Source organism: Anas acuta, unplaced genomic scaffold (assembly GCF_963932015.1).
Source record: "Anas acuta unplaced genomic scaffold, bAnaAcu1.1 SCAFFOLD_162, whole genome shotgun sequence".
Classification (NCBI taxonomy): Eukaryota; Metazoa; Chordata; class Aves; order Anseriformes; family Anatidae; genus Anas; species Anas acuta.
Window position 1 is genome coordinate 56,783 of NW_027076049.1, and position 26,340 is coordinate 83,122.

General features: G+C 46.5%; 1 protein-coding gene and 1 long non-coding RNA gene across 2 annotated transcripts; both read left to right on the forward strand.

Moving 5' to 3' along the window:
• The first annotated feature begins 7,337 nt into the window (after positions 1-7,337).
• Positions 7,338-9,712, forward strand: LOC137848887 (uncharacterized). The gene is made up of 3 exons (XR_011091559.1): positions 7,338-7,435; positions 8,229-8,330; positions 8,886-9,712. It is a non-coding gene; the product is annotated as an uncharacterized lncRNA (long non-coding RNA).
• Positions 9,713-11,211: 1,499 nt separating this feature from the next.
• Positions 11,212-15,872, forward strand: LOC137848886 (cysteine protease ATG4A-like). Its single transcript, XM_068668382.1, has 5 exons — positions 11,212-11,289; positions 12,175-12,320; positions 13,380-13,436; positions 14,589-14,700; positions 14,975-15,872. The coding sequence occupies exons 1-5, from the start codon at positions 11,223-11,225 to the stop codon at positions 15,037-15,039; spliced, it is 447 nt and encodes a 148-aa protein (XP_068524483.1). The 5' UTR covers positions 11,212-11,222; the 3' UTR covers positions 15,040-15,872.
• Positions 15,873-26,340: the final 10,468 nt, after the last annotated feature.

Genomic DNA, 26,340 nt, shown 5'->3' on the forward strand with positions numbered 1-26,340 from the left:
CACCGGGGTAGTCCCCGGAGCCAGCTCTTAGGGCCTGTGCCAGGCTTGGAGGGGCTGCAGGGAACATGCCAGGGGCTCGAGGGGCTGCAGGGCGAGTGACAAGGCTTTGAGGGGCCTCAGGTCCCAGCGCAGTGGTTGAAGTCGATGCAGGGAACATCAGAGTTGTTGGAGGGGCTGCAGGTAAAATGCCAGGGGTTGAGGGGGCTGCAGGGTGCTGAGTCACAGCTTTGCATCAGGTCAAGACGCATTTTCCTAGAACCATCCATTTCCTCCTGAAGGGGCTGAATAGCATGGAACGGTCTTCAAAATGCACAGAGCAGACCCCAGCAAACGTAGGGATGCTGCTAGCAAATAAGTAACTATTTTGTTGCTGTTCTTAACATTGCTTCACGACAACAGATGCAAACATGATAAGATTAAATAATAATCATCATAATTTTATAGTAATAAAACAATGCCATACTGTACAACACAGTCAATAAAGTGGATTGAATGCAATAAAAATAAAACCCATTTTTCCCATTCCAATGAGTTCCTATCCCCATCATCACTTCCCATCCCACTGATCATTTCCTATCCCAACAACGTCCCAGTTCTGATCCCAAGGCTGAATTCCCAACTCCCACCCACCCATCCAGCCAGCCATGCACCCATTTTCTGCATTTTCAGGTCACAAGACTCTGACGAAGGCCACCTCAGCCTTTTCCCCGAAAAAAAAGCTGCTCTTTATTGTGAAAAACTTCACTTTTGCACAACACTGCAGACCCAGCCAAGATGGTCCTGCAAGACAAGGTGAAACAAACATACAAAACCCATATGGATGTAAATTGGTTCATCTAAACAAATTCCTACCACGAAATCCTGATCCTCAATCTCAGCACCGATGAAAAAAGAGGATACAGTTCCCTCCTCCAAGGTCCCTCTCTGCCCCTGCTCCCCGTGGGCTCCTCTCCATGGCTGCAACTCCGGCCCGGGGCCTGCTCCTGCGGGGGCTCTCCACAGGCCGCAGCCTCCTCCAGGCCACAGCCACCTGCTCCACCGGGGGCTCCTCCACCCACAGGGGGGCAGCAGCGTGGAGATCTGCTCCATGGGGGACCCATGGGTGCAGGGGGACAGCCTGCTCCACCGGGGGCCTCTCCCTGCACAGCCCGCAGGGGAACTGCTGCTGTGAGCCTGGAGCACCTCCTGCCTCCTGCTGCACTCACCTTGGGGGCTGCAGGGCTGCTTCTCACTCCTTGCTCTTCCAGCTTCTGTTGTGCAGCAGTATTTCCCCCTTCTTCCATCTGCTCTCCCAGAGGTGCAAACAACATCGCTTATTGGCTCAGCTCTGGCAAGCGCCGGGGCCCTTTTGGAGCTATCTGGAGCTGGCTGTTGTCTGGACTGTTCTCACAGACGCCATCCCTGCAGGCCCCTGCTACCAAACCCTTGCCACGTAAATCCGATCGAAGTGTATGCAGCAATTACAAAGCCGCTGTGCTTTGGGCTGTCATGATCCTCCTGCAAGTGCAGGGGAGGTGCAGGGTTGCTTTGCATTTCCAAAAGGAGGAAGAAAGCCTCCAACCCCACTGGACCTCAGCCACTTGCAGGATCCAAGCAACGCTCCCCACTTTCAGTTATCTCCCTCCCATGCACACAGTGGGAGCAAGCTTGAACAAGCACATTTTTGAAAATGTTTATCTTAATGAAGAATAAAAGAAGTCTACAACACCCAATCCCTCTGTGCACCCAAGGCAAAAATCGTGGACTATTCTGCCTCAACACTATTTTCAGACCCAATTTGTCAAGTCATCTAGCAGAGCATTTCTCTCTTGTTCACTCACTAGCTTAGTAGAGCACCAGTTTACATAGGTGCTGGAGCAGATTCCTCAACCATCTGAAGGGACTTGATCCCAGAAAAGTTCAAAACTGCAGGTGACTCATGATTTTGTGGTGAAGCATCTATTGAATGAGAGCTGTTCCGCTTAGGGCACAGTGAGACAATGTGAGAAGAACGCTGTATCTCACTGATTGAGGCTTTATAACTCTACAGAATTGTCAGTCAACAATAAATGGAAAGTGCAGGAGATATGTTCTTTCTTCCTCCTTTCCCTGCCATACATTAGCAGAGAGATTGTGATGGGATATAGGTTCAGAGCCTCACAGAAGAAGGATTTGAACCCAGGCTCTCCACAGTCTGCACCACTGCCTTCCTGACGGCTTTTGACTATTTTAATTTATTTTATTTTATTTTATTTTATTTTATTTTATTTTATTTTATTTTATTTTATTTTATTTTATTTTATTTACTTTATTAGTATTATTCTTCTTATTTTTCTGGATGGTGTCTAAGTCTTGGGGGGGAAGAACCAACTGTGGGAGGAGGGAATGCTACTACTGTCTGTGACAGTGGTGATTTCTGGACAGTGTTAGCAACAGAGCTTCTGCAGAGAAGAGAAAATGCCAGGCAGTCTCTCTTGGTATTCCATGTACTGAGTACTGAGTGCAGTTTTGGGCTCCACAGTATAAGAAAAAGTATAAGAACAAACCAGTGCACTGTGATAAAGAGAGTTTAATAGGGTACAAAAGGAATAAAAACCAACAAAATAAGAAATGAGAATATTGATAATTTATAATGTATCATAGAATCATAGAAGCATAGAATATCCTGAGTTGGAAGGGACCCTTAAGGATCATCAAGTCCAACTCTTGACACCGCACAGGTCTACCCAAAAGTTCAGAGCATGTGACTAAGTGCACAGTCCAATCTCTTCTTAAATTCAGACAGGCTCGGTGCAGTGACCACTTCCCTGGGGAGCCCGTTCCAGTGTGCAACCACCCTCTCTGTGAAGAACCCCCTCCTTATGTCAAGCCTAAATTTCCCCTGCCTCAGCTTAACCCCGTTCCCGTGGGTCCTGTCGCTGGTGTTCATGGAGAAAAGGTCTCCTGCCTCTCAACACCCCCTTACGAGTATAAAATATAGAAATATTGTTTAATTAATAATATTAAATACTTATCATTTTATAATAATGAAACAATGCCATACTGTACAACACAGTCAATCAAGTGGATTTAATTAAATAAATAATAAATCCCAGGAAATTAAATAAAATTTTAAAATGTAAATTTAATACAAATAAAACCCATTTTTCCCATCCCAATGAGTTCCTATCCCCATCATCACTTCCCATCCCACTGATCATTTCCTATCCCAACAACGTCCCAGTTCTGATCCCCTGATCTGATGATGGTGCTGCGGGGGCCGTCGAGGAGAAGCCCGAGGTCGGTCACGGGTAGCCGTAAGAGTAGGCTCTGGCGTGGTCCTTCTGCCGCTGCTCGAAGAATTGCCCGGGGCCGATCTTCATGTGGTGGGCTGCCCGCTGCCGCTCCTCTTGGGCCAGCTTCTTGAGGCGCTCCCGCTCGGGACGCTGCTGCGGCGTGATGGGCACCGACGACTCCTGCTCCTCCAGCGGTGTGGGCGCTGCGTCGCTGCCCGCCCAGGGCCCCACGCAGGGCACGTAGTCCCCGCGGGGCTGCGCCGGACGCTGCAGCGTGCGCGGCTGCGTGGGCAGAGCCGTGGGCAGTCCCCTCCAGAGCGGGGGGCTCTGGAGGGGACTGCGAGGGGGACTGGGCAGGGCTCTCCTGAGGGCTGGGATGAGTTGAGGCCTCTTGAGGGGAGCCAAGGGAGGCTGGGGCAGGGTTCTCTTGTGGGCAGGGATGAATTCCTGCTGGGGGGGCCTTTTGGGGAGAGGCTTGGGCATGGGTCTCCTGCGGGCAGGGTCGGAGGGTCTCTGGAGGGGACTCAGGCGAGGCTTGGGCAGGGCTCTCCTGAGGGCAGTGAGGAAGTCAGGGTCGGGGGGGCTCTGGACGGGAGCCTGGGGAGGCTGGGGCAGGGGTCTCTTGCGGGCAGGGAGGCAGTCAGGGTCGGGGCGCCTCTTGAGGGGAGCCAAGGGAGGCTGGGGCAGGGTTCTCCTGCGGGCAGGGATGAATTCCTGCAGGGGGGGCCTTTTGGGCAGGGCTCTCCTGAGCTGGGGCCGGGCTGCAGGCTTGAGGGGGGAGCTGAGTGGCGGCACAGCAGCTGCAGGGGGCTGCAGCGCCCGCCCAGCCTGCACCTTGTCGGGGTGCAGCCCAGGGCTTGAGGGGACCTCACCCAGCGCTCTGGTGGCTGCCAGTCCCTGTGTGCTGGGCTCCTCGATGTCCTCGCAGAGGTCGGGCAGCTGCGAGAGGAAGCGCTTGAGGACAGGACTGCTGGGGACAGCAGCGAAGGCGTCCTGGGGCTCCACGGCATCGAGGCAGCTGAGCAGCTCCTCCAAGCCGGAGCTGTCCAGGTCGGCCGGGAGCTGGTCCTGCAGGTGCTGCAGCTGCTGGCTGTCCCCTGCCAGCTGGGGAAAGGCCTCGGCGAAGGCATCGGGGCCCAGCTCCAGCAGCTCCAGGGGCTCCTCAGGCACCTCTGCAAGTGTCGCCGCTGAGGAAAAAGCAAGCCAATGCAATCCCCCAAGCATCCCCCGCTGCCAGCTTTGCCATGGCTCCTGGGTGTGGGGCGCCCAGCGGCCGGCTGGGCCAGCCCCAAACTCACCGTCGGGCGTCGCCGTCTGGGTGCTGGCGGTCGCTGGAGCCTGGGCAGGCTCGGGGGGAGTGGGGCCGGGCAGCGGGGGCCCCTGGTCCTCGCTGAGCCCCACGGCATGCAAGCAGGGCTCCGGCAGCTGCCCCCGGCTGCTGCTGAGGGTGCGGGGCGCGGGGAGCGCCTGCCCCCGCAGCGGAGGCCCCGGCACGAGGAGTGGTGGGGGGCCGGGGTAGGCAGGGGCCTGCAGCAGGCAGGTGCCTGCGGGGTGCAGGAGCTCCCCATGGAGCACGGCCCTGGGCCCCAAGCAGAGGGGAGCACCATCCTGGGGCACCAGCGTCCCCGTCCACATCAGCAGGGGCTGGGAGACACTGGGGGCACCCACAGGAGCGCTGTGGGGGAGCTGCCCCACAGCAGGGAGCTGCCCCACGGCGGCGGCGGGGAGCTGCCCAAGCTGCAGGTGGTGCCCCTGGGCTGGGAGGTGCCCCCCAGGTGGCAGCTGCACCCTGGCGGGGAGCTGCAGCACCTGCCCCTGGACCCCCGGCACCACGTGCCAGACGGTGGCCTGGGGCAGCGCGGAGGGGAGGGTGGGTACCTGCGGGGGCTGCAAGGGCAGCGCCATCGCTCCGGGGAGGGAGGGAAGCAGCCAGGCAGCCACCGTTGGCGGCACGGCTGGGACGACGAAGGGGGAGTTTTGCATCTGCGGAAGCCGCGGAAGCCGTCTGGGGAAACCTTCTGTGGGAAAAAGGGCGCTGGGCTGAGCTCTGGGGCGCTGGGCTCGCCAGCAGGGCCGCAGCCCCGGGAGGAGCGGGAGCCGGCTGCTGGACCTGCCATGGTGGCTGGAGAGTGGGGCGGTTGCTTGGGGAACGCGGGCAACGGGGGTTCCGTCCCAACGGCTGACCAGCCCCTCGCCGACATCTTGGGGAGGACTGCAGGCTTTGGAGCCAAGCAGGCTGCCCAGCGCAAGACTTGGCCATCCCCAGCAGGCTTGCCCTCCCACGCAGCACTTGCCATGCCCAGGACGCTTCCACACCACCACTTGCCCGGCCCAAGGCTTGCCCAGCCCACGACCAGCTTCTCGGCTTCAGCGGCAGTGCCCATCCTTGCCATTTCACCGCATGGCACATTCCCAGCAACCCAGACGAAATCTGCCCCATCAACACGAAGCGTTTCTTCAGCCAAAGAGACCTCGTCCCAAAGAATTCCCCTCTCTTGGAGGACTTCTCCAAGCACTTCCTTCCCCAGGGAATGGTACCCACCCCATTCAAGACTTCCCATCCCAAGGCTTTTGCTTCCCAGGGATTTCCTTCCTAGGGAACATTGCCCATTTCCTAGCCCAATGGCTTCCCACCCCAAAGAAGTCTTCCCATGCTGTAGCCCCGAAATGCCCCCAGAGGGCACCTGGCAGCTACTGGGAAGGAAATGAGCTCTGTCATGGTGAGCTAGCCGCTCAAGGCCCTGCTCTTTGGCCCAGGTGTCTGTGAGGCGGTGTTGGCAAGGAGTCCTGTTGTGAACATAAGAACATAACATAACAGAAGAACATAAAATCACATCAGAGAGAAAAAAATGTAGAATAACAGAACGCGACATAAGAACATCAAACAAAGACAACTCTCATGATGTGGTCTGATAGGATGGAGGAGAAAGCAGAAATCCAGCAATGCTGTCTTTCCTACTCCTCAAAACCAATTCCGTTGACAACTGGGAATGCTTCCAGCTGGAAAAAAATGCCAGAATGAAGTGGAGGACTCCTTGCCATCACTGTGTTTCTGGAGCACACCTCTACCTTTCTGTCCCACAGGGGGTTCTTCTTGGGAGATAATTGCCCAACATGAAAAAACACAACCAAAGCCAGAGGACCCATCTCCGCAACAACACGATAAATAGAAAAGACATTTCTAGATGCAGACCCCAGAGCTCCAATTCACTATGTCCCACTAGTGGAAGTTATTTTTTAGGCTTTGTTTTTAAGGCCACTGGCTGCCTCCTCCCTTATGCTGCCCATTCTCCCTGTTGTCCTGTCTTCTTTCTCCTGCATTGCTTCCTTTCCTTGGTGGACCTTGCTGAGCTCTTTGATGTTTTGTTGTATATATATGTATGAAGACATAAAACTGTTAGAGAGTGTCGAAAGAAGGGCAACAAACAAGAGGGTCTCTTTTAAGAGGGGGATTGAGGTTTGTGGCAAGGTTTTGGTAGCAATTTAGGGGCTGCACTGTGCTGGACACAGCAACAGACGCACCATAAGCCAAAGTCAGACAATAAGCCAAGGTGTGTTCACGTGTGGTTTACTGTGGTTTACGTGTGGTTTACGTATAGAAGAAAGTTTTCGCCTATTGGTGAGTATACTGCAGATTTGCTGCATTGTTCTAAATGAAATAGCAAGATAAGTGATGGCATCGTAGGCTGGGAAAATATTTCTAGAGTATTAGCGCATTTTGAGCATCATTTTAACTGTTTATGCAAACATGAAGATTATTAAAATCAGTGTTTATTTATGTCTGTATGTAAACAGGTGATCATGTTGTATAGCATGCAGTAAATGGTTTGTGAATGCTGCTTGAAGAATGAAAAGAGTAAGTCAGCTCCACAAGGAATAAATGAATTGTGTTTATTTGTGCAATGCAGAGATTAGAATTAGACCAACAGCATGGAACCAAAGTCTTGCTCTGTGCCTTTTATCTGTAGGACAGTTCATGGAGGCTTCAGCAGCCCTATCTGTTTTCTAGCACTCTGAAATGTCCTCTGTGGTGCTGCACCCAGTTGAAAGCCTGCACTGATTGTGATGAACTTTCCTAACAGGAGGCACGGGTCCTTCGTCGGACGCTGTCTGGGGATGTATGCTGCGATGCGGGCAGATGATGCTGGCCCAAGCACTGATCTGCAGACACTTAGGGAGAGGTGAGTGCTGGTCCTGAGGGAACTTCGGTATTGTCTGCAGACGCTTCTTCGTAAGTACTCCATTAAAAGCACAAACCCTGAATTTATTAGTGAGACTTTCTTTGATGCCCTGGTAACAGTTCCTAATGAATCAATTCATATTCAGCTGGGTGAAATCATCCCAGCCTGAAGCAGAGAAATAGGCATAGAAGGAGAACAAATGGGGAATCCTGTCGCCATTATTTTATAAACCTTTTAGTGTAACACCCAAGTTGAGGCCAAGGGAAAACCTGCCACCGTGGGACAGTGCTCTTACCCTTCTCTTCACTACTCGCTTGTCAGCAGCACGAGGTCCAAACCCCCCTGGTGCAAGCTCTTAAGCATGCATGTCACATCCCAGGATGCTGCCAGTGGAGTGTTTGGACTTTCTGTATGGATCTTATGTTGTTATTTAATGGGTGCTTAGAAATCCAACAAGGTCTAAACACAGCCTGTACTTTTAAATAATCTTGGAAGCTCATAGATACTGGAATGGCTATCAACACGCAGCATGATCCGTCAGAATATGTTTGCAGTTGATGTTTTTGTTTTGTTTTATTTTCCCTGTTTTTACAATCTAGCCTATGATGATAAAGGGCAGCTTGATGATAAATAACAAGCTTGGAATTCTAGGAGCTCTACACAAAATGTAAATATTTGAGATGAATTGAAATGTCTTTTAACATCTCATTATAAAGCTTTCTGCTGTCTAGACATTTGATCAGTGTAATGAAAACGTCACCATTTTTTATTCTATATCAATTTTTCCTTTCAGATTGGCAATGGGAAAAACACAAAAAACAACCAGAAGAATATCACAGAATCCTACGATGCTTTCTCGACAGGAAGGCTTGCTGTTATTCAATCCACCAGATGGGTAAGAACAAACATAAACTTTCAGTTTTTTTCCACTGAAATTCCTACTGTGTTGAATCACTAATTTGCAGTATGTTAATTCACAATTTTAAAAAGTGGATGTGAAGACAATGTGTATGCTTATACAAAAATAAAAAGGTATGCAGATGGGCGCAAAGACTAGTAGTACAGAAACATTCCCTGAGACCTAAATAAAGCCATGTACTAGAATCTAGCTCTTGATAAACTCTGTAAGCCTTGGGTACCAGAGTCAGTAATGTTAGAATAGACAGTCTTGTAGCTTATTGCTGTAATTTGTAATAAGGGGCACTAACATTTGTTAACTTGTAATTCTCATTATAGTTTAGAAGCCTTTTGTTTATTAAAGAAACTGGCACTCCCTAAGTTTTGAAAAGAGCATAGATTGAGAAAATAAGTGTTATTGCTAAATACAGATTGCAGTTACTCTAGAATGTTTGACAGTCACGGTATTTACTGTATATTGTTCCCACATTCTTTATGGTCTCATTTTTCTTTGATTTTGTGTACGTGTGTCTTTTTTTCACTCTGAAAACAGCACAGGTGGGTGTTGGAGAGGGGAAGTCAATTGGAGAATGGTTTGGACCAAATACAGTTGCTCAAGTACTAAAGTAAGTGAGATCATACCAGTCTCATTCAGAACGTACTCCCCTGGGGCAGCCAAGACAAGGCCCAGGCAGAGTTTTGAAGGCTGCATCTCCCCCTGTCCCACAGTCAGGAATGTACTTGCCATCTATTTACAAGTGCAGCATGGAATGTCATGCCACAGCTCGGTGTGCAGGTACTGAGTTGGGAATGGGTGACCTCTAAATTTTAATAAAGGAAGAGCCTGAGGAGAAGAAACTGCAGGAAAGTCTCCTGCTATGCCGTCTGCATGCCCTCACCAGTCACACCACAGATGTATATTCCTTTCTGCACAGTGGCACAGCTCTGGCAGGTCGAGAGTGCCACCGTGTAGGTCGGAGTGGTGGTGTGAAACATCAGAGAGAAGCCATCTCGGCTGAGGAGGGAACTGAGCTGCAATTCCTCCCTTTCTGAGCAGCAGTTCTGCCAGCAAGGCTACTGGATAAAGATGGGCAGCTCCTCATAGTCTGGGAGCCACACTGAAAGGAACTGAGGCTGCTCAGTTCTCCAGGGGTACGTGGAGGTGTCTTACCTCAGGCAGGGGCTAGGCTACAGGTCCTGCGAGCTCAGCAGCAAGTCTTTGACACCCTGGAACAGGCACATGATCTGAAGAGGGAGGGGAGCTGAAGCATGCCCTGGACTCCAGATCTTTCATGGCCAAGTTTTTCATGGTGAAACACTCACCCCCATTTCTTTCTGGCTTATTTGAAACAGCTAATTCTGCCAGTGCAGCTTAAGAGTGTAGCTCTCTTCCCCAAAGGTTTGGATTTTGCAGAAGTGGACATAAAACTGTGTGCTGCTGTCTCCCACTGAAGTTTTGGTGCCCCAAACCCTTAGCTGATTTAGCTTTTAATGCCCCATTTCTGCTGTGCACGCAGGCTCAGGCAGAAGTAATTCCACTGAATTCAGTGGAATTTCTTAAGCAAAAAGTAATCTGCAAAACTGGCATAGGATTTTTTTTCTTTTCCAGATGAGAAAAGACACAATTGGGCAAGAACCCATTGCAGAGACTGTCGAGTGCAATAAAAAGTAATAAACTTGATGTAGTTGGACTGTTACTGTCACTGCACTTAGCAGTAAGAAAAAACAGTTTGCACATGGTGCAGCGCATATGTTTTTCCTGGTACCACTCAGTACCTATTTTTCTAAAGATATTAAACATTTAATGTTTAAAGTTTTCTTTTTCTTACATGGAGACTTTAAAAAATGCAGAAAGGATGTTTTTTCTTAAGAAAAAAAAATAAATAAATCAAATGGTTCTGAGTGTAAAGCTACCCTTTTGATCCAACTAGTTTATATTAATTAGTACCTTAATGTTTTCTAGGAAGCTTGCTTTATTTGATGAATGGAATTCATTAGCAGTTTATGTATGTATGGGCAATACGGTGGTCATTGAAGACATCAGGAAGTGACACCTCATCAGTTTTCTGGTAACAGTTTCTGACTTGACTCCATTTGCCAGCATGTATCTAAACATGAACAAATACTTGGGGGGCCATGGCTTTGTCTTGCAAGGGTAAGAAGAGGGAAGAAGGACATACAAACTCAGTTGTGTTTTTCTGATCCCTGATGCCAACTTTGTGCTCACATCACTGGATGTGAAGAGCTCCTTGAAGAATTTCTACTGTCATCATTGCTGCCATTTCATTTCTCTGTCGTTTTATAGGCAAAGCTTGACAGTATTAATAACATTAATAGTACATGTCACTGCAGTCTTAAATTGTCATCCCCCAATCATTTATCTAACGTCTCACTTGGACGTGCCAGCACATACTGTCTGCTAGAATTACTTCTACTAAATAGCTGTAATTGCCATGCCCGGCTCGTTTTGTCTTGGGTGCCCTATAAAGATCCCTGGCAAACTAGCTTAATTCACTACTGAGAGGAAGATCTGCTTTGTGTTCCTCTGTGCGTTGACTGATTTCTAGTTTTATTCCCGCAGAAAAAATGTGCTGGTGCCCTCCTCAGAGCAGCAGCGCGTCCCACAGAAGTGCACATTTGCACAGAAGTGCTCTTGGCCGAAGCAAGAACGCAGGAGGACTCTGCACAGGCTGGAAACCCCTCTTGCTTATTATACCTCTACGAATAGGGATAAATCACATAAATCCCGTATATATTGATGCATTTAAAGTAAGGTTTCCTTTCAATTCATTGCTCGTTACTGTCAAATAAGTTTGGGTATCTGTGATGTCAGTAAAGAAATGAATTACAATTTCCTTTATTCCTTTTGAACTCCTAGGAATGCTTTACGATGCCACAGTCTTTGGGAGCATTAGGAGGGAAACCAAATAATGCCTATTATTTCATAGGATTTTTAGGTAAGGAAAAAAGAAACTTATTCCAAATGTGCAGATGATCAAAAGAGAACATTTTTTGAAGGGGAAATAGTAAGGAGTCTAAGCGTGAACCTCTAGAAGTAAAGAAAGATGAGAATAGAATAAAATAAATGAAGAAGCATATCTAAAAGAGTTTAGAAACAGTGTGAGATGATCCTTAACAGGAGCAGAAAGTTAACAGCAAAGCTAGGTGTAAAAATAAGTGATGACATCAACAAGAGCAGCATACTAAGAATAGCTGATAGCATTTGACAAGTGTATTGGTCAAATGTCACTTTTATTTTCTTGTATTTCAAAACTGTTTCTGATAGCAGTATCTTTTTCACCTTTTGCATACCTTCTGTTATTAAGTATTGCTCTAATTAATTTAAAATGCATTCCTTCAGATTTCACCCCACTTTGGGCCAAAATTTTGCAACCCTATTTTGTACTTTTGTAAAACCTAACCTGTTTTAGTTAGGCTTTTTTGTTCCAATTTCTGAATGAATGCCTAATGGGATTACAGATTGCATCTGTGAACATCCTGTACCTTTTAATCTGTCAAATGTTAGTGTTTACAACACTTGAGATTTAAAAAAAAAAAAAAAAAAAAAAGTACTGGATCTCACATGGAAAAATAAAAGTATGTGACAAAGATAGAACATAACCAACCAAAAAATTACAGTAATAGGTCACAATAGGAAGTTATACTAAATACCCTGTGGGAAACGTTGTGTCTAAACCTTCCGATTCTCTTAAAGAATCCCTAGCTGGAAAGCCTAGATTATACTGACTGCGATGGCAATCTAATTTCTATTTTACAGTTCTGGACCAAGTGCTTATTAATGTCACTTGCTTATTTTTAACATACGGCTTTTACCCATCCAGGCAATGAGCTGATCTATCTGGACCCTCACACCACTCAAAGCTTTGTAGATTCAGAAGAAAATGGCACGGTTGACGATGAGAGTTTCCACTGCCAGGAAGCCCCACATAGAATGAAGATCATGAATTTGGACCCTTCAGTAGCTTTAGTAAGTGTCAGGAAATCTTGAATGCATATACTTTATCTCAAAGTAATGTCTCTCTACATTGGTAAGGGCAGCAATGCATCTCCTTGAACAGAACCAAGATCACAAAGCTGTCTTCTGTGATCAACACATAGTAGTTTGTACATAACTACATGGAGAATCTTAGGGCAAGCGGGGAGCTGTCTGTACTGTAGGGAGCTCGCTTTGTTTTCTTTACTGAGCAGCTTTTACTTCTTTCAAGAGTCATTATAATGGTCAGAGCAAGGAACTGAAACAGGTTTACGTGTTTTATTCTATCACTACTTTATGTTTGGTCACCTCTAGACAAGTTACTTAAACTTACTTTCTATCATAAGTTAAAAATGTTTAAGTGGAATTATTGTATTTCACCCCAAATTACAAATACAAATGTATTATTTGTAATTCACCCAAAATGTCATGGGGGTACTGTGGTATTTGAAAAAATTGGATCTGATCCCATGCCAGTATCCTGTGATTGGATGATTGGCAGTTGTCACCAGTGGGATGTGTTTCTAAAGCTTTAAACAATCTGTAAAGATACCGGTATCTGTCATTCATTCACATACCTGTTTTTTAATACTGCTGCTTTTTAGAAAGTTTTTTGTTTTGTTTTGTTTTGTTTTGTTTTAATACTTAACTACGTAACTGTGCAAAATGTGGCATGATGCAACGAGACAGACAAAATCATAATGAAGAGCAAATATTTTCAGTATAGATACCAGAATGGACATGTTCCTTAGGTGGTCCATCATCTACAAGTTTTCAGCTTCTGCTGATACCTGGACTGTAGGAACTGGGTGGCGCTCCATGGAGGAGCACACAGGAGCTGCTGCTATTTTTTGCTTGACTGTTTCGTTAGGGGTTTGCAGGGCCTTGTTCTCCCCGTGGGTTCTCTCCCTAGAGCTGCCACATATTTGGAGTCTTATATCTACTGATCGTACAGGGCATTACTGTATCAGAGGTCAAACCGCCTTACCTGCTGGTACCACATACCTACCATCAGCAAAGGTAAAACTCTGTGTGTTTGTTTTTTCCCCTAAGGGCTTCTTTTGCAAAGAAGAATGTGATTTTGATAACCGGTGTAGTCTTGTACAAAAGGTAAGAGTGGGAACTTAGCATCTCGATTTGTTCTTTATAAAGTCTGTTTTTTATTGTTTGTTTTTTGTAAAATTTTCCTTTGCATTTTCCTTTGTATACAAATTGTATGAGCCATGGAGAAGAATGCATTAAAGCATCAGGGTAAGGCAATACTACTGAATTGATAATTGGAAATTGTTCAGCACTTTACCAGCCACAAACCCTGCCAGTTGGAAAATGGGTGTAAACATCCACACTAGAAGGTGTTACTGGGTGACACTTGCTTTTAACTTCTAATTCTCACTAAATGACTAAGGTTTAACTGCCATATTGTAGTGATGTGTCAATGATTTGCTTCCTGATCCTTTTTTATTGTTTGACATAATAGATTGCGTGTTCTAATTATGACTGTTAGTCCCTGCTATCTTAAAGATCTGATTCTGTAAGTGCTGCAGGCCTCTAGCTCCTGCTGATCTAAGGAGAACAGAAGGTGCTGGCTGCCACAGGAAACAGACTTGAGGATGTTTCTGCATGCAGCTGTTAAGCTAAGCACCAGACGTCTGAATGTAAAGTACCATCAACCTCTAAAGGCATTTATTTAAAAAAAAAAAAAAATCATCTAAGGAAAACAGTTTGTAAATAACTGAAATACAGGACAGAAGGTAACTTCTCTTTGAAGAGGAATAGCGTTTGGCTTCAGGAACACCTTTTTTCCTGACCAAAACCTGTCCTTCAAAATCTGATGCGTTTTTTTTTTTTTTTTTCCCCTTTGGAGGAGCTGATAGATCTGTCTTTTGTGCTATTGATCAACAGAAAACTTGAGGAGAGTTCTATGCAAGCAACTTTCTTTTAAAAAGCAGAAAATATTGTACATTCCTAGTGTGCTTGCTACATGTAAACAAAATTACAGGTTTGCAGATATCAAAGCTGATATCAAAAGATGATAAGACTGATAATTTGTAGTACAGTTCAAGAGATCTGTCTTCCAGATGTGTTTTAACTAGGGATGTATTACAGAGACCATGGTGCTTGGATTTCACAGTATGTCTGTATAAAGACTTTTTTTTCCTGATGGACATGCGTAATTAAAAAACACTTTCAATTAAGCAGACACGTTTTGTGTTTGAAGCGTCTCCCGAGCCAGCTTTTAAAATGAAAGCATTCTGTCCTCAGGAGATTCTAAAGCAGCAGAGTCTACGGATGTTGGAGCTGGTCCAGAAGCACCCGCCACACTGGCCTCCTTTCATACCTCCAACAAAACCAGAAGTGACAACCACAGGAGCAGGTAAGGCACCGATTAAAAGCCTAATTGTGCAATGTTATGTTCCTCGTTAGCAAATAAAAGAATAATCACAGGTAGAATAACTATCCTTTGTGAGTGTCAAGCAATATATAGCAGGCATGTATCCAAACAAGCCATACAATTGCTAGCACAGATTTTTTTTTTTTTTCACTCTTACAAAGTACTTTTCTGGAATACGTCTTTCAAAGTTTTTTTTTTAAGTGAACAAAATCAGGCATGTCTTTAGAAGCATTTTTTTCTTTATCTTTTTTTCCAGAACTCATTGAATCTACTGACAAGCTATTTGAATTGGAAGAAGAATTTGAAATCCTGAGTGTGTGAAGGAAACTGTGGTGACTCTTCTGAGTATTGAATATATTGGTAATATTATTGCATTGACTTAAACAGCCATGTTAGCCCCGAAGTGCCTGAAATTATGGATAACAGAGCACAGAAATCTAGTAGCATCCAAAACTCCAAGGGCAGTTTAACACACAAGCTTCCCCGGATGGAAAGGCAGTAAGACCTCTTGTGATAAGATGCTTAAAGGGAATCTCTTTTTAACGTACCTTATCTGGAGACAAACGGGCCTTTGAGATTAAGGCAAAAATACATGTATCACTGGGCACCATGTTTGGAGAAAGGGATAACCCAAATGGATATTTCTTGCTCTCATATAATAATGCAATAGTTTAGTTCTTCAAGCAAAACAGTCTTCAGTTAAGGAGGATGTTTACTTCTGTTCCCTCCTGTGGGCTGCATCATAGGAAAAATACATTGTCTTGTTTAAAAGATCGACTGGATCAGGAGAAAATTGTTTCCTTGTTAAATATTTTAACATGTATTTGAGCAACCAGACTTTATTCCAAAAATGTTTCTGTAAAAGGAGCTATGTCTAATGTATACATTTTGCAATAGCCTTCCTGTTTCTGGGAGACCTCAAGAGGAACAGGAGACTCAAATAGTTGATACAGATCACAACCACTGTTATAGTTATGGTATATTTCACCTTGACCTTAAAATTCAAATGATTAAAACTTAGGTTATTTCTTTCCGAGTTAAAACGAGTCAAAGGTGGTTTAACTGTACCTTATTTATTTTAGAATAGATTTACACAAGTTTCTCTGTTACAGCACTTTATCTGTGCATCTAATAAATTTCTTAAGCTTTTCTTAGGTTGTATGCTGCTATGTTTGGTTAATTTGTGTGAACTAAATATAAACCAGGTTAAACCAGGTTATCTTAAAACTTAATATATAAGCGTACACAGATTACTGAATTGTTGCTTTTTGACTTCTTGCCTTTTGAAATCTGTTTTGGTAGAAGTGCCTTAACCCTACAGGTTTATCAGAACAGCCTGGGCAGTTTTATTTCTAAGGCAGAGAATCTCTCTCTAGCAGCCATAAGAAAAACAGTTCAGAATAAAGAAAGGCAAAGATTTTTAATCCATGCTGAAGTTCCTTTTCACTACCAGACAGTCCCCCTTGTGGTCATTTTGTCATGCTAGTGTAATGAACATGAACTGCAGACTTTCATCTTCACCAGTAAATGACAATTTAGAGAAATACTGAATATTGTCTCCTCTCACTTGCACCTCTCCATCAGGGCCACTGTTTTTTCAAACAAAAGAGTTAACGAGATCCTATTGCGTCTTGTTTAATGTTTATTAACTACAGTTTGGAAACCACAAACGTAGAAAAAAAATATAATTTCCTTATTTTATTAAAACATATATAAAACATATATAATATATATATATAACACATACTGTGTTGTAAAGCACACAATTCCCTACCAATGACAACAAAAAAATCATCTAATTGAGCATGCAGTTTTCATTAACCTGTTTTTTTTTCTTTTTTTTTTTACAAATACCCAACAACACATACACATGTGTTGTGTTGTGTTTTTTTCCATCATTTCTCACTGAAGCAATACCCATCCCATATCAGATCTGTGTCATTACTCTAATTTTTGTTCCTAATGTACTTGAAAAACTTCTTAACTCTATTGATTGCAACAGTGGATTTTTTTCCCTCCGATCTTAACTCCATTTATCAATTACTTATTCTCTTAAAATCCTGCTTTTAAGAGATGGTTAGGTATTCACCATCTCTCACTCTTATTTATAGATTTTCTTTTCTTTTTCAGTAGTTCAGCCCTAGTCAACTCGGAGGTGGGCAGCAGCAGCTTCTATGGAGCTCCTATGCTGAAAAAAAAAAAAAAAAAGTTGAGCCTTGAGGGAAAAGGAAGGTGGGAGAGCCAGATGGGGCAAGAGGAAGGGAGGTGGTTTGACCAGGACACCTTGAGGGTCTGGGAAGAGAAGAAATGGATGGGTGCTTAAGAGATGAGCAGCATCACAGCCTACATACGGAAGAATTGTGACGAGCAGTTTAGAAATGTGAGCGATTGGTGGTCTTGTGTTGATCGGCAGCTGTGCTCCATGGTTATAGCTGTAATTTCAGCAGTTTACTGTGTAAGCCGCATGTTGCCACTTCCTTGATCAAGGCAATGCTGTTCAGTTGCAGGGAAGAGGGGCAAGACTCAGGGAAGAAACGGAACGGAGAAAACTGTACACTGTGGATATGCACACGTAGCCATAAAATCAGTGCTGGACAGAAACAGAGAAAGACAGACAGACAGACAGACAGAACGAAAGGAGGGAAGGAAGGAAGGAAGGAAGGAAGGAAGGAAGGAAGGAAGGGAGGAAGGAAGGAAGGAAGGAAGGAAGGAAGGAAGGAAGGAAGGAAGGAAGGAAGGAAGGAAGGAAGGAAGGAAGGAAGGAAGGAAGGAAGGAAGGAAGTTGTTGGAGGGGCTGCAGGTAAAATGCCAGGGGTTGCGGGGGCTGCAGGGTGCTGAGTCACAGCTTTGCATCAGGTCAAGACGCATTTTCCTAGAACCATCCATTTCCTCCTGAAGGGGCTGAATAGCATGGAACGGTCTTCAAAACGCACAGAGCAGACCCCAGCAAACGTAGGGATGCTGCTAGCAAGTAGGGAACTTTTTTGTTGATGTTGTTAACATTGTTTCACGACAACAGATGCAAACATGGATCTTGAGTTGAGGGCAAAGGTGACCTTGGATCTGAAGCACACAGGCGTTCACTAATGTCCCCCCATCCGGAGTGAATCCACAACGACTCGGAAGGAAAACTAAAGTCCAAACCAGTGCACTGGGATAAAGAGAGTTTAATAGGGTAGAAAAGGAATAAAAACAATATAATCAATTTTAATATTTATAATTTATAATATAATAACGTATAAAAATTGTTTAATTAATAAGATTAAATAATAATCATCATAATTTTATAGTAATAAAACAACGCCATACTGTACAACACAGTCAATAAAGTGGATTTAATGCAATAAAAATAAAACCCATTTATCCCATCCCAATGAGTTCCTATCCCCATCATCACTTCCCATCCCACTGATCATTTCCTATCCCAACAATGTCCCAGTTCTGATCCCAAGGCTGAATTCCCAACTCCCACCCACCCACCCATCCAGCCAGCCATGCACCCATTTTCTGCATTTTCAGGTCACAAGACTCTGATGAAGGCCACCTCAGCCTTTTCCCCGAAAATAAAGCTGCTCTTTATTGTGAAAAACTTCACTTTTGCACAACACTGCAGACCCAGCCAAGATGGTCCTGCAAGACAAGGTGAAACAAACATACAAAGCCCATATGGATGTAAATTGGTTCATCTAAACAAATTCCTACCACGAAATCCTGATCCTCAATCTCAGCACCGATGAAAAAAGAGGATACAGTTCCCTCCTCCAAGGTCCCTCTCTGCCCCTGCTCCCCGTGGGCTCCTCTCCATGGCTGCAGCTGCGGCCCGGGGCCTGCTCCTGCGGGGGCTCTCCACAGGCCGCAGCCTCCTCCAGGCCACAGCCACCTGCTCCACCGGGGGCTCCTCCACCCACAGGGGGGCAGCAGCGTGGAGATCTGCTCCATGGGGGACCCATGGGTGCAGGGGGACAGCCTGCTCCACCGGGGGCCTCTCCCTGCACAGCCCGCAGGGGAACTGCTGCTGCCTCCTGCCCTCCTGCTGCACTCACCTGGGGGGCTGCAGGGCTGCTTCTCCTCTCTTTCTCCCTGTGAAACAGCTTTTTGTTGTTATTTTTGTTCTCCTTTCTTCAATATGCTCTCCCAGAGGAACAAGCGACATCGTTTCCTGGCTTGGCTCTGGCCAGCAGTGGAGCCGTTATCTAACGGGGGGCAGCTTCTAGATTCTTCTCACGGAAGCCACCAAAGGGAGGACAGACCAAATGATTGCAAATTGATATCCACGTGACAGCAAAATGGAGTCAAAGGATAAATTGTGCTATTCAGACTAAAAATGTGTAACATGCAGCTACATATATCTGACCTTTGCACCTAAGTGCTGTTAACCATCCCAGGCATTTGTTGTTCACATGGTGAATAAGTGCTGTTTTGGATTTACAGAGATAATCTGTAGATTTGGTTCCAAAGGGGTTAAAATTCAGGCAAGGCAGTGAGAGCTTTGTGGTCTGCAGGAGAACCAAAATGCAGGAACTGTCAGGGCTCATCCTCACCCGTGACCAACTCTCATTTGGTCTTCTTTGGAGAGAAAGCCAAGCCAGCCAGATGGCTTCCACTACTTCTATGGGAGTGACATTGGGATTGATCTTTAAAATGAAATGAAGCAGAAGGCTGTGGGTTCTCCAACCTTCAAGATATGCAGCACTTGGCTGGGAAGGTTTCTTCCGTTCCTATGGATTTGAAGAATTAGGGCTGAAAGAAGCAGCAGGAGCCTAGGGCCATATTCTGTCATCTCTATGGAAACTCCTGACGGGAATTACCTCCCTATTGGTGTCAAACTGCAGGCAGGCAAACGGGTGTGGTCTCCTCTCTGTGCAACTCCCCAATCCATGGTGTCTCTTTGCATGTGTGAAATTGCATGTGTATAGGGGGTGTGGTGGCAGAAGAGTGCAAGCCTCTTCTGATGGGTCCTAAAGCTGTGAATCTGACCCTTCTGGGACTGTGCTGAAAGCGATCCTGGGGATAGAAGGGAGAGTGATCCAGCTGCACATCATGAGACGGGGAAGAGACGGAGGCTCTGGCGTGCACTGCTGACTGGTTTGCCTCGGTGGGGTTGGAGTGAGGAAGCTGTACCCTCCTCTGTTAGCACAAAGGAGAGGAGTTATTCCACGCTATTTTTCCTCCTCTGTGTATGAATGGACAGACTGCACAGTTGGTTAAGGCCGTAGCTACTGAAGACAAGAACTCGATTGTCTGCTGCTCTTCAGGCAGAAGGCAGAAGGAATCAAGAGACAGGACTGGCTCTGTCTGCATACTGCAGTAGACGCACTTTTTTGCATCTTCTGTGCGTGAAAAAGTATGTTTTAATTGATAAGAATCCCAAGGGCCTAGAAATACTGCAGTTTTAGGATAAATCTGGTATAAACTGAGTGTCCTGAGGATTTTGAGTACTCCATTTCCGTGGCCAGACCAACAGAAACTCCAGGGCAATAGTAAACACAACTTTCTCTCTCTTATCCTAAATTAGACAGTGAGAATTTAAAAACTTTAAAACCAACCAACCAACCAACCAACCAACCAACCAACCAAACAGAAAACCACCTCGCCACACTACCTCCATCCCAGGCTAAACCTCAGTCTTGATTCTTCTACCTATTTCCCACGGAGCAGTGGGGGGGTGGTTGGAGGATGTTGGGGAATGGAGGTTGCAGGCTCTGCTGCTCCTTCATTGTATTTGGCAATTTTATTGATGGTAGCGCTCCCCACCCCTCCCATCCCCTCTTTTCCCTTCCCTCCACTCCCCTGCCCTCCCCTATGCTCCCTGTTCTTTCTGACCAACAGTATGATAGATTCGGGTGGGTGGTCAGCACGTGGGGCTATGGGTAGAGGACATGTACACAAAGATTTGGCTCCAGATCCAAAATGTCATGTATTTCGCAATTTTATTTATGGTAGCACTCCCCTCCCCTCCCCTCCCCTCCCCTCCCCTCCCCTCCCCTCCCCTCGCCACCCCTCCCCACCCCTCCCCTCCTCTCCCCTCTTTTGCCTCCTCTCCCCACTTTTGCCTCACCTCCCCTCCCCTCCCCCCATCCCCTCCCCTCCCCTCCCCTCCCGTCTCCTCCCCTCCCCTACCATCCCCTCCCCTATGCTCCCTGTCCCTATACTCTGCTACACTCCCCTCCCCTATACTACCCTACACACTCCTACACTCCCCTCCCCTATCCTACCCTAAACTCCCGTTCGCTACACTACCCTACATTACCCTATGCCCCCCTCCCCTACACTCTCCTACACTCCCCTCCCGTATCCTACCCTACACTCCCCTAAACTCCGATCCCCTACACTACCCTATACTCTCCTATGCTCCCCTCCCCTCTAACACGCTACCCTACCCTACCCTACCCTACCCTACCCTACCCTACCCTACCCTACCCTACCCTACCCTACCCTACCCTACCCTACCCTACCCTACCCTACCCTACCCTACCCTACCCTACCCTACCCTACCCTACCCTACCCTATCCTTTCCTATCCTATCCTATCCTATCCTATCCTATCCTATCCTATCCTATCCTATCCTATCCTATCCTACCCTCCCCCGCCCTCCCTTCCTTTTATTCCCTCCCCTTCCCTCCCCTCTTGTCTTCTTTCTTTCAGGTAAGTTCAGATCGCTTCAGTCGTTCTCATAGCTCCTATCCCTGGCTGATTCACGGGAACCCATCAGCAGCAACCAGAAGCGCTCCAGCTGCTGTGTCACTGGTCGAGCAACAGTCTCCAACTGGGAATCGCTGACTTCTTTGTGTGGCTCAGACAGGTGCCTTGCAGTTCCACCCTGGCCTGGACGTGTCCTCTTGCTGTGTCCCCACCTACAGTGCAGTTCTGCTTAGAAGCAGCAGCAGGCTTTGGAAGATGTCCCACTCCTTCCATTTTCAGTGGTTTAGCTTGGCTAGCCGGGTGGTGTCTGTCAATAGAAGACAACAACGAGATTTGGGTTAGAAACAGCTAACTGAGTAGTTCCTTTGCACAAGGGCAAGGAATATTTACCCCTTCCTACTGGAGGCTGCAGTGTCAGAGATAATGACGGGTCCTTCCGAGAGCTTTGAAATATCACTTGGTGATGCTGAGTCCAGAGGACCAGAGCAAACCTGTCTAAAGTACACCGTGGAATCACTCGGAATGACTTCCTAGCAGAAGCATGTGTCTGATACGGCTTCAGCTGGTTGCAGTGTTCTTCTTCACCTCATACCTAAATTCAGATGAGAGATCTCAATGAAGATGGAAAGGTTGAGAAATAGAGAAATCACTGATGTGCTTTGAGAACTTCTAAGGACTGAGTACTGCATCAATCCAATGTTGTAACATTAAGGATTGGTTAGAAAAGCAAACATTAAAAACAAGGAAAGGGGAAGAACAAGTAAGCTTTCTTAAAGTATCTATTCTATTTAAGGTATCTTTAAAGAAGTAAATAAGTACTGAAATATATATGCAGATAGAGAGAGAGAGAGAGAGAGAGAGAGAGACAGAAACCTAAGAGTCTGCTGTGCAGGTTAGCTTCTTGCTCTCTTTTCTAAAAGTCACAGTGAATGCAGCATCTGTGTGCGTTACAAGCATTACCCTCAGTCCAGCACAGGTACACACGAGAGGTCAGCCTGCAGGTTGCGGAGGCAAAGCAACTGCTCTGGCTGGATGTGAAGAGCCAAGACAGAAGTTGCTGTCAGGGAAAAGATACACAGAGGGGATGAAAAAGACGGAGTGTGCTTCCGACCTTCACAACTTCTAAGCAAGTGGAGATGAGGTTGTGGAAGAACCAAATAAGCTGTTGATCTAGAAGCAGCCTGAAGATTGCCCTTAAGCAGGGCCTTGCATTCTTCATTTTTGTAGCATTGCTTGCCTTCAAGTGCACGACGATGATTTTATGAACTTTCTACCACTACAGAAATGCACCGGATTCTTTCACAGAACTTACGGGTGGTAATTGGAAATACTGGTCAGCATTCTCTGTTTCCTTCGTCATCTCAATTCTCTTTTGGCCTGTGAAGCTTTCCAGATCAGAGGAGAAGATCCACGGTAATACGGAGCTTTGAATACTGCAAAGGAAACGAAGAATCCTACTGACAACTCTTTTCAACCTCACCTGCAAGCATCACAGAAAAGAATACCGAAAGAACACCGCTTTATCATGGGAAGCATAAATTGGAGCATAGGTGTCCTATAGCTGAAGTGAGGTGAAGCAGGTTCCACACAAGGTGAAGGAGCACACCCATAAGCATTTCCGTAAAGCCGTGTTTTCAAACAAAGGGTTAAGATTTAGATTTTCTTACAAGTGAAGAATGGAGAAATAAAAGGAAAAGAAAATTACCAGGACATCCAGTTTTCCTCTAGCTTGCTTTGCTTCTTTCCGAATCTGAGTCTGGAGTGACAGTCAGGGAGCAGCGTTGTGCAGAAATGCCAAAGCCTCCCCAGCTTGTTGTACCTTCATCAGCAAGGGCTTTGATACTGCTGCCTCCTCAGCAACATGAGCCATTTCCTAGGAGAGCTGGTGTCCACCAGGTCAAATAGGAATGGGAAATCCCTCTTGCCACAACCTCACACTCACACCAGAGTTGGTAGGACAGGCCGATGGACAGAGAAGCGTCTGGAATAGTGTTAGAAAACAGACTTTAGATTTCCGTCAACCCAGGAAGAATTACTTGCTCATCCCTTCAAAGTGAACTCTGAGTAGAAGGAGGGGATCCCAAGCTGCATTCCTGACATCTATGCTGCAAAGTCATCCAATGGGACATGTTACTGTAGCAGCCTGTTACGAACAGAAACAGGACTTTGAGGTTATGCTGTTGGATTAGAATTAAGCTCAAAGAGTTAGTCCTTTGACGTGTTTTTGTTTGCAAGTGTTTTCACTGCTTCCCAGACAATGTCTCCAGCAAGCTAGCTGCTTGCTTCATTTGTTCTGTTCTGTTCTGTTCTTTTTGATTCTGTTTTGTTTTGTTTTCTCAGCAAGGATTCTTAGAGAAATGAGATTAAAGTGATCATATTGTATGTCCACCCATCCCTCCCTCCCCTTCGCTTGTCCAGAGCTTTTACCTCGTCCAGCAGCTTGAATGAACTCGGTCCTAGGCGCAGTTGTGTCCAAGCCATTCTGTTCCTAGACGTGTTGTGAGAACAGACAGCTAAGTAGTGGGGAGAGGACGTGCTGCTGTCTGCAGTGTGACCTCAGCGCTTACCAAACAGTAGGGAATACACAGAGAAGGGCCGTAGGAGAACTTCAAACCCCAAATACGTTTTATGTGGAAACCATATTTCCCAAGATAACGCTGGACACAACTGCATAATCAAAAGGGATTCATTTCTTGGTTCATTCAACTCTTAGGTTTTAGTTTTAAAACATGTCTGTCTTGGCTTAAAGCACTCTTCCAATCTCTATTTCCAGTTACTAGGATTTCCTGAAATAGGGAATCCCATTTTTTTCTTTGTACCCTCTCCCAGCCTCTTTGTTTTCCTCTCCCCGAGAAACTTAGAGCTGCTCTCTTCATACTTGACAACTAGATATGGAGCTGTACCAGCCAGAAGGAAGTTTCCTTCACACCTTCCGCTTCTTATGGTACCTGGACTCTTACCTTTCCTCTTACTCGCCCTTCCTACATTAGCACAAAGAAAGCTGTTTGGGAGATCTGATGTCTTGTTTTCCAGAAGCTACCCTGAATCACCTTTACGAGAGCTGTCCCACGCTGCGAGCACAAGTCTTGCAGTCTGGCCAGATATTTGCCTTCTAAGTCGATAATCAAATCTGTCAAGTTAAGAACACGTAACTAATGGAAAGGAAATCCTTTTATTTTGATCCGAATTCACTTTTTTTTTTTTTTTTTTCCTAGACCAAGACTGAATCGTGGGAAACCAGCAAAACTCTGGTGAAAGATGAAATGACAAATGTTAAGGTCAGGCAGCTTGCCCACTGCCATTGCTACCCTGAAAGCAGATGGAGTGCATCTTCATACACCACAGCCTGAGACACTAGTCGACAGGCCAGCCCATGCGATGAAGTGCATTGCTGTCCTGAATTTTAATGTGACAGGGGGACTCTTAAGCCTCTTGTTTATGCTTTAGTACTTGCGGTCTATGGGAGGACCACAGCACACTCTTCTCTGTCTCCCCTTATTTGTTGATCGTCTGTAGGAAGAAGAGAACGTGCAGAGGCCCTCCCCCGTACATTGGGTCTGTTCTCACTCTGTGCAGCTCCATCATTGAGCAAAGTACCAACCTTGAGGCTTCTGTAAGGACTTGACACAAACTACAGAATACTACAAGGAAGCATTCACAACAAAACCGCATTGTTTTCCCCAGCCAAGCATCAAAACACTTACAGAAGGGCATGGTCCCTCTCTGTGCACCTCAAGGGGAGATCCACAAATCCTCACGTGGTTTCATCACATCCAGCACCCTTCTCTGTCCCTCCCAGCTAAACGTGCGCAGAGGCAGCTCTTCCCAAAGTGCTGTGGTGACACAATTCCCTTCTGTTTCTGAAGTCATCACCGCAGGCGCCTCCCAGTGACGGCACAACACTCTCTGTTGCTAACGCGTCTGTCTCAGAAACAGCTAGAGAAGTACCACTATGCCCAAACTGCCTTGAATGAGAGTAGTTCAAACATTATTCCCTGCTCCCCTACATCTGTGGAAGGTGTGTGATCAATCTTTTCCTTGAGAAGGGATTACAGACAAAAAGAGCTTGATTCTGATACGTTGACCGTACTTGGAGAGCAGTTCACCTTTTATTTCCATGTAAGAAAAAAGAAGGTGAAATCAACAATTCTCTTCCTCCAAGCTGGGAATATGAAATAACCCCAATTATCCAGGAAGCCTTAATAAGGAAACTATGCACTTCCTTGTTAAACATCTTGTTTCGTCGGAAAACTTTTCCAGTCCTTTGCAACTGCGCTGGTCTGAATCGGGTGGGCAGCCGAGTTCCACCACGGCCGCTCTCTCACTCCCCCTCCTCAAAGGGAAAGGGGGAGAAAATACGATGCAAAGGGCTCAAGGGCTGAGATAAGGACAGGGAGATCACTCAACAACTATCGTGACGGGCAAAGCAGACTCAGCATAGGGAGATAGTAAGAGTTATTGCCTACTACCAACAAACTAGACACGTGAGAAACAAAGGAAAGAAACCCAAAACGTCTTCTCCCCATCTGCCCTCTTCCACCTCCTCCTCCTGAGCAGCGCAGGGAAACGGGACTGAGGGCTGCGGTCAGTCCTTGAAGCTTTGTCCCCGCCGCTCCTTCTCGCTCCCTCCCTGCCCCTGCTCCCCGTGGGGTCCCTCCCACGGGATGCCGTCCTTCCCCAGCTGATCCCACACGGGCTGCCCACAGGCAGCAGCTCCTCAAGCACTGCTCCCACACGGCTCCGTCCCACGGGCTCCATCCATCCATCCCCCAGGAGCAAACTGCTCCAGCACGGGTCCCCCACGGCTGGGCGGCAGCTCCCCCCAGCCCCCCTGCTCCTGCGGGGGCTCCTCTCCACGGGGGGGCTGCAGCTGCGGCCCGGGGCCTGCTCCTGCCCTGCGGGGGCTCTCCATGGGCCACAGCCTCCTCCAGGCCACATCCACCTGCTCCACCGGGGGCTCCTCCACCCACGGGGGGGCTG

Bases quoted from the DNA above. Each gene is read 5' to 3' on its own strand.
- LOC137848886 (XM_068668382.1), top strand. From the start codon at position 11,223: ATGCCACAGTCTTTGGGAGCATTAGGAGGGAAACCAAATAATGCCTAT. The intron at 13,437-14,588 runs GTAAGAGTGGGA...TTCTGTCCTCAG, and splicing joins GGTGTAGTCTTGTACAAAAG to GAGATTCTAAAGCAGCAGAG. The intron at 14,701-14,974 runs GTAAGGCACCGA...CTTTTTTTCCAG, and splicing joins AGTGACAACCACAGGAGCAG to AACTCATTGAATCTACTGAC.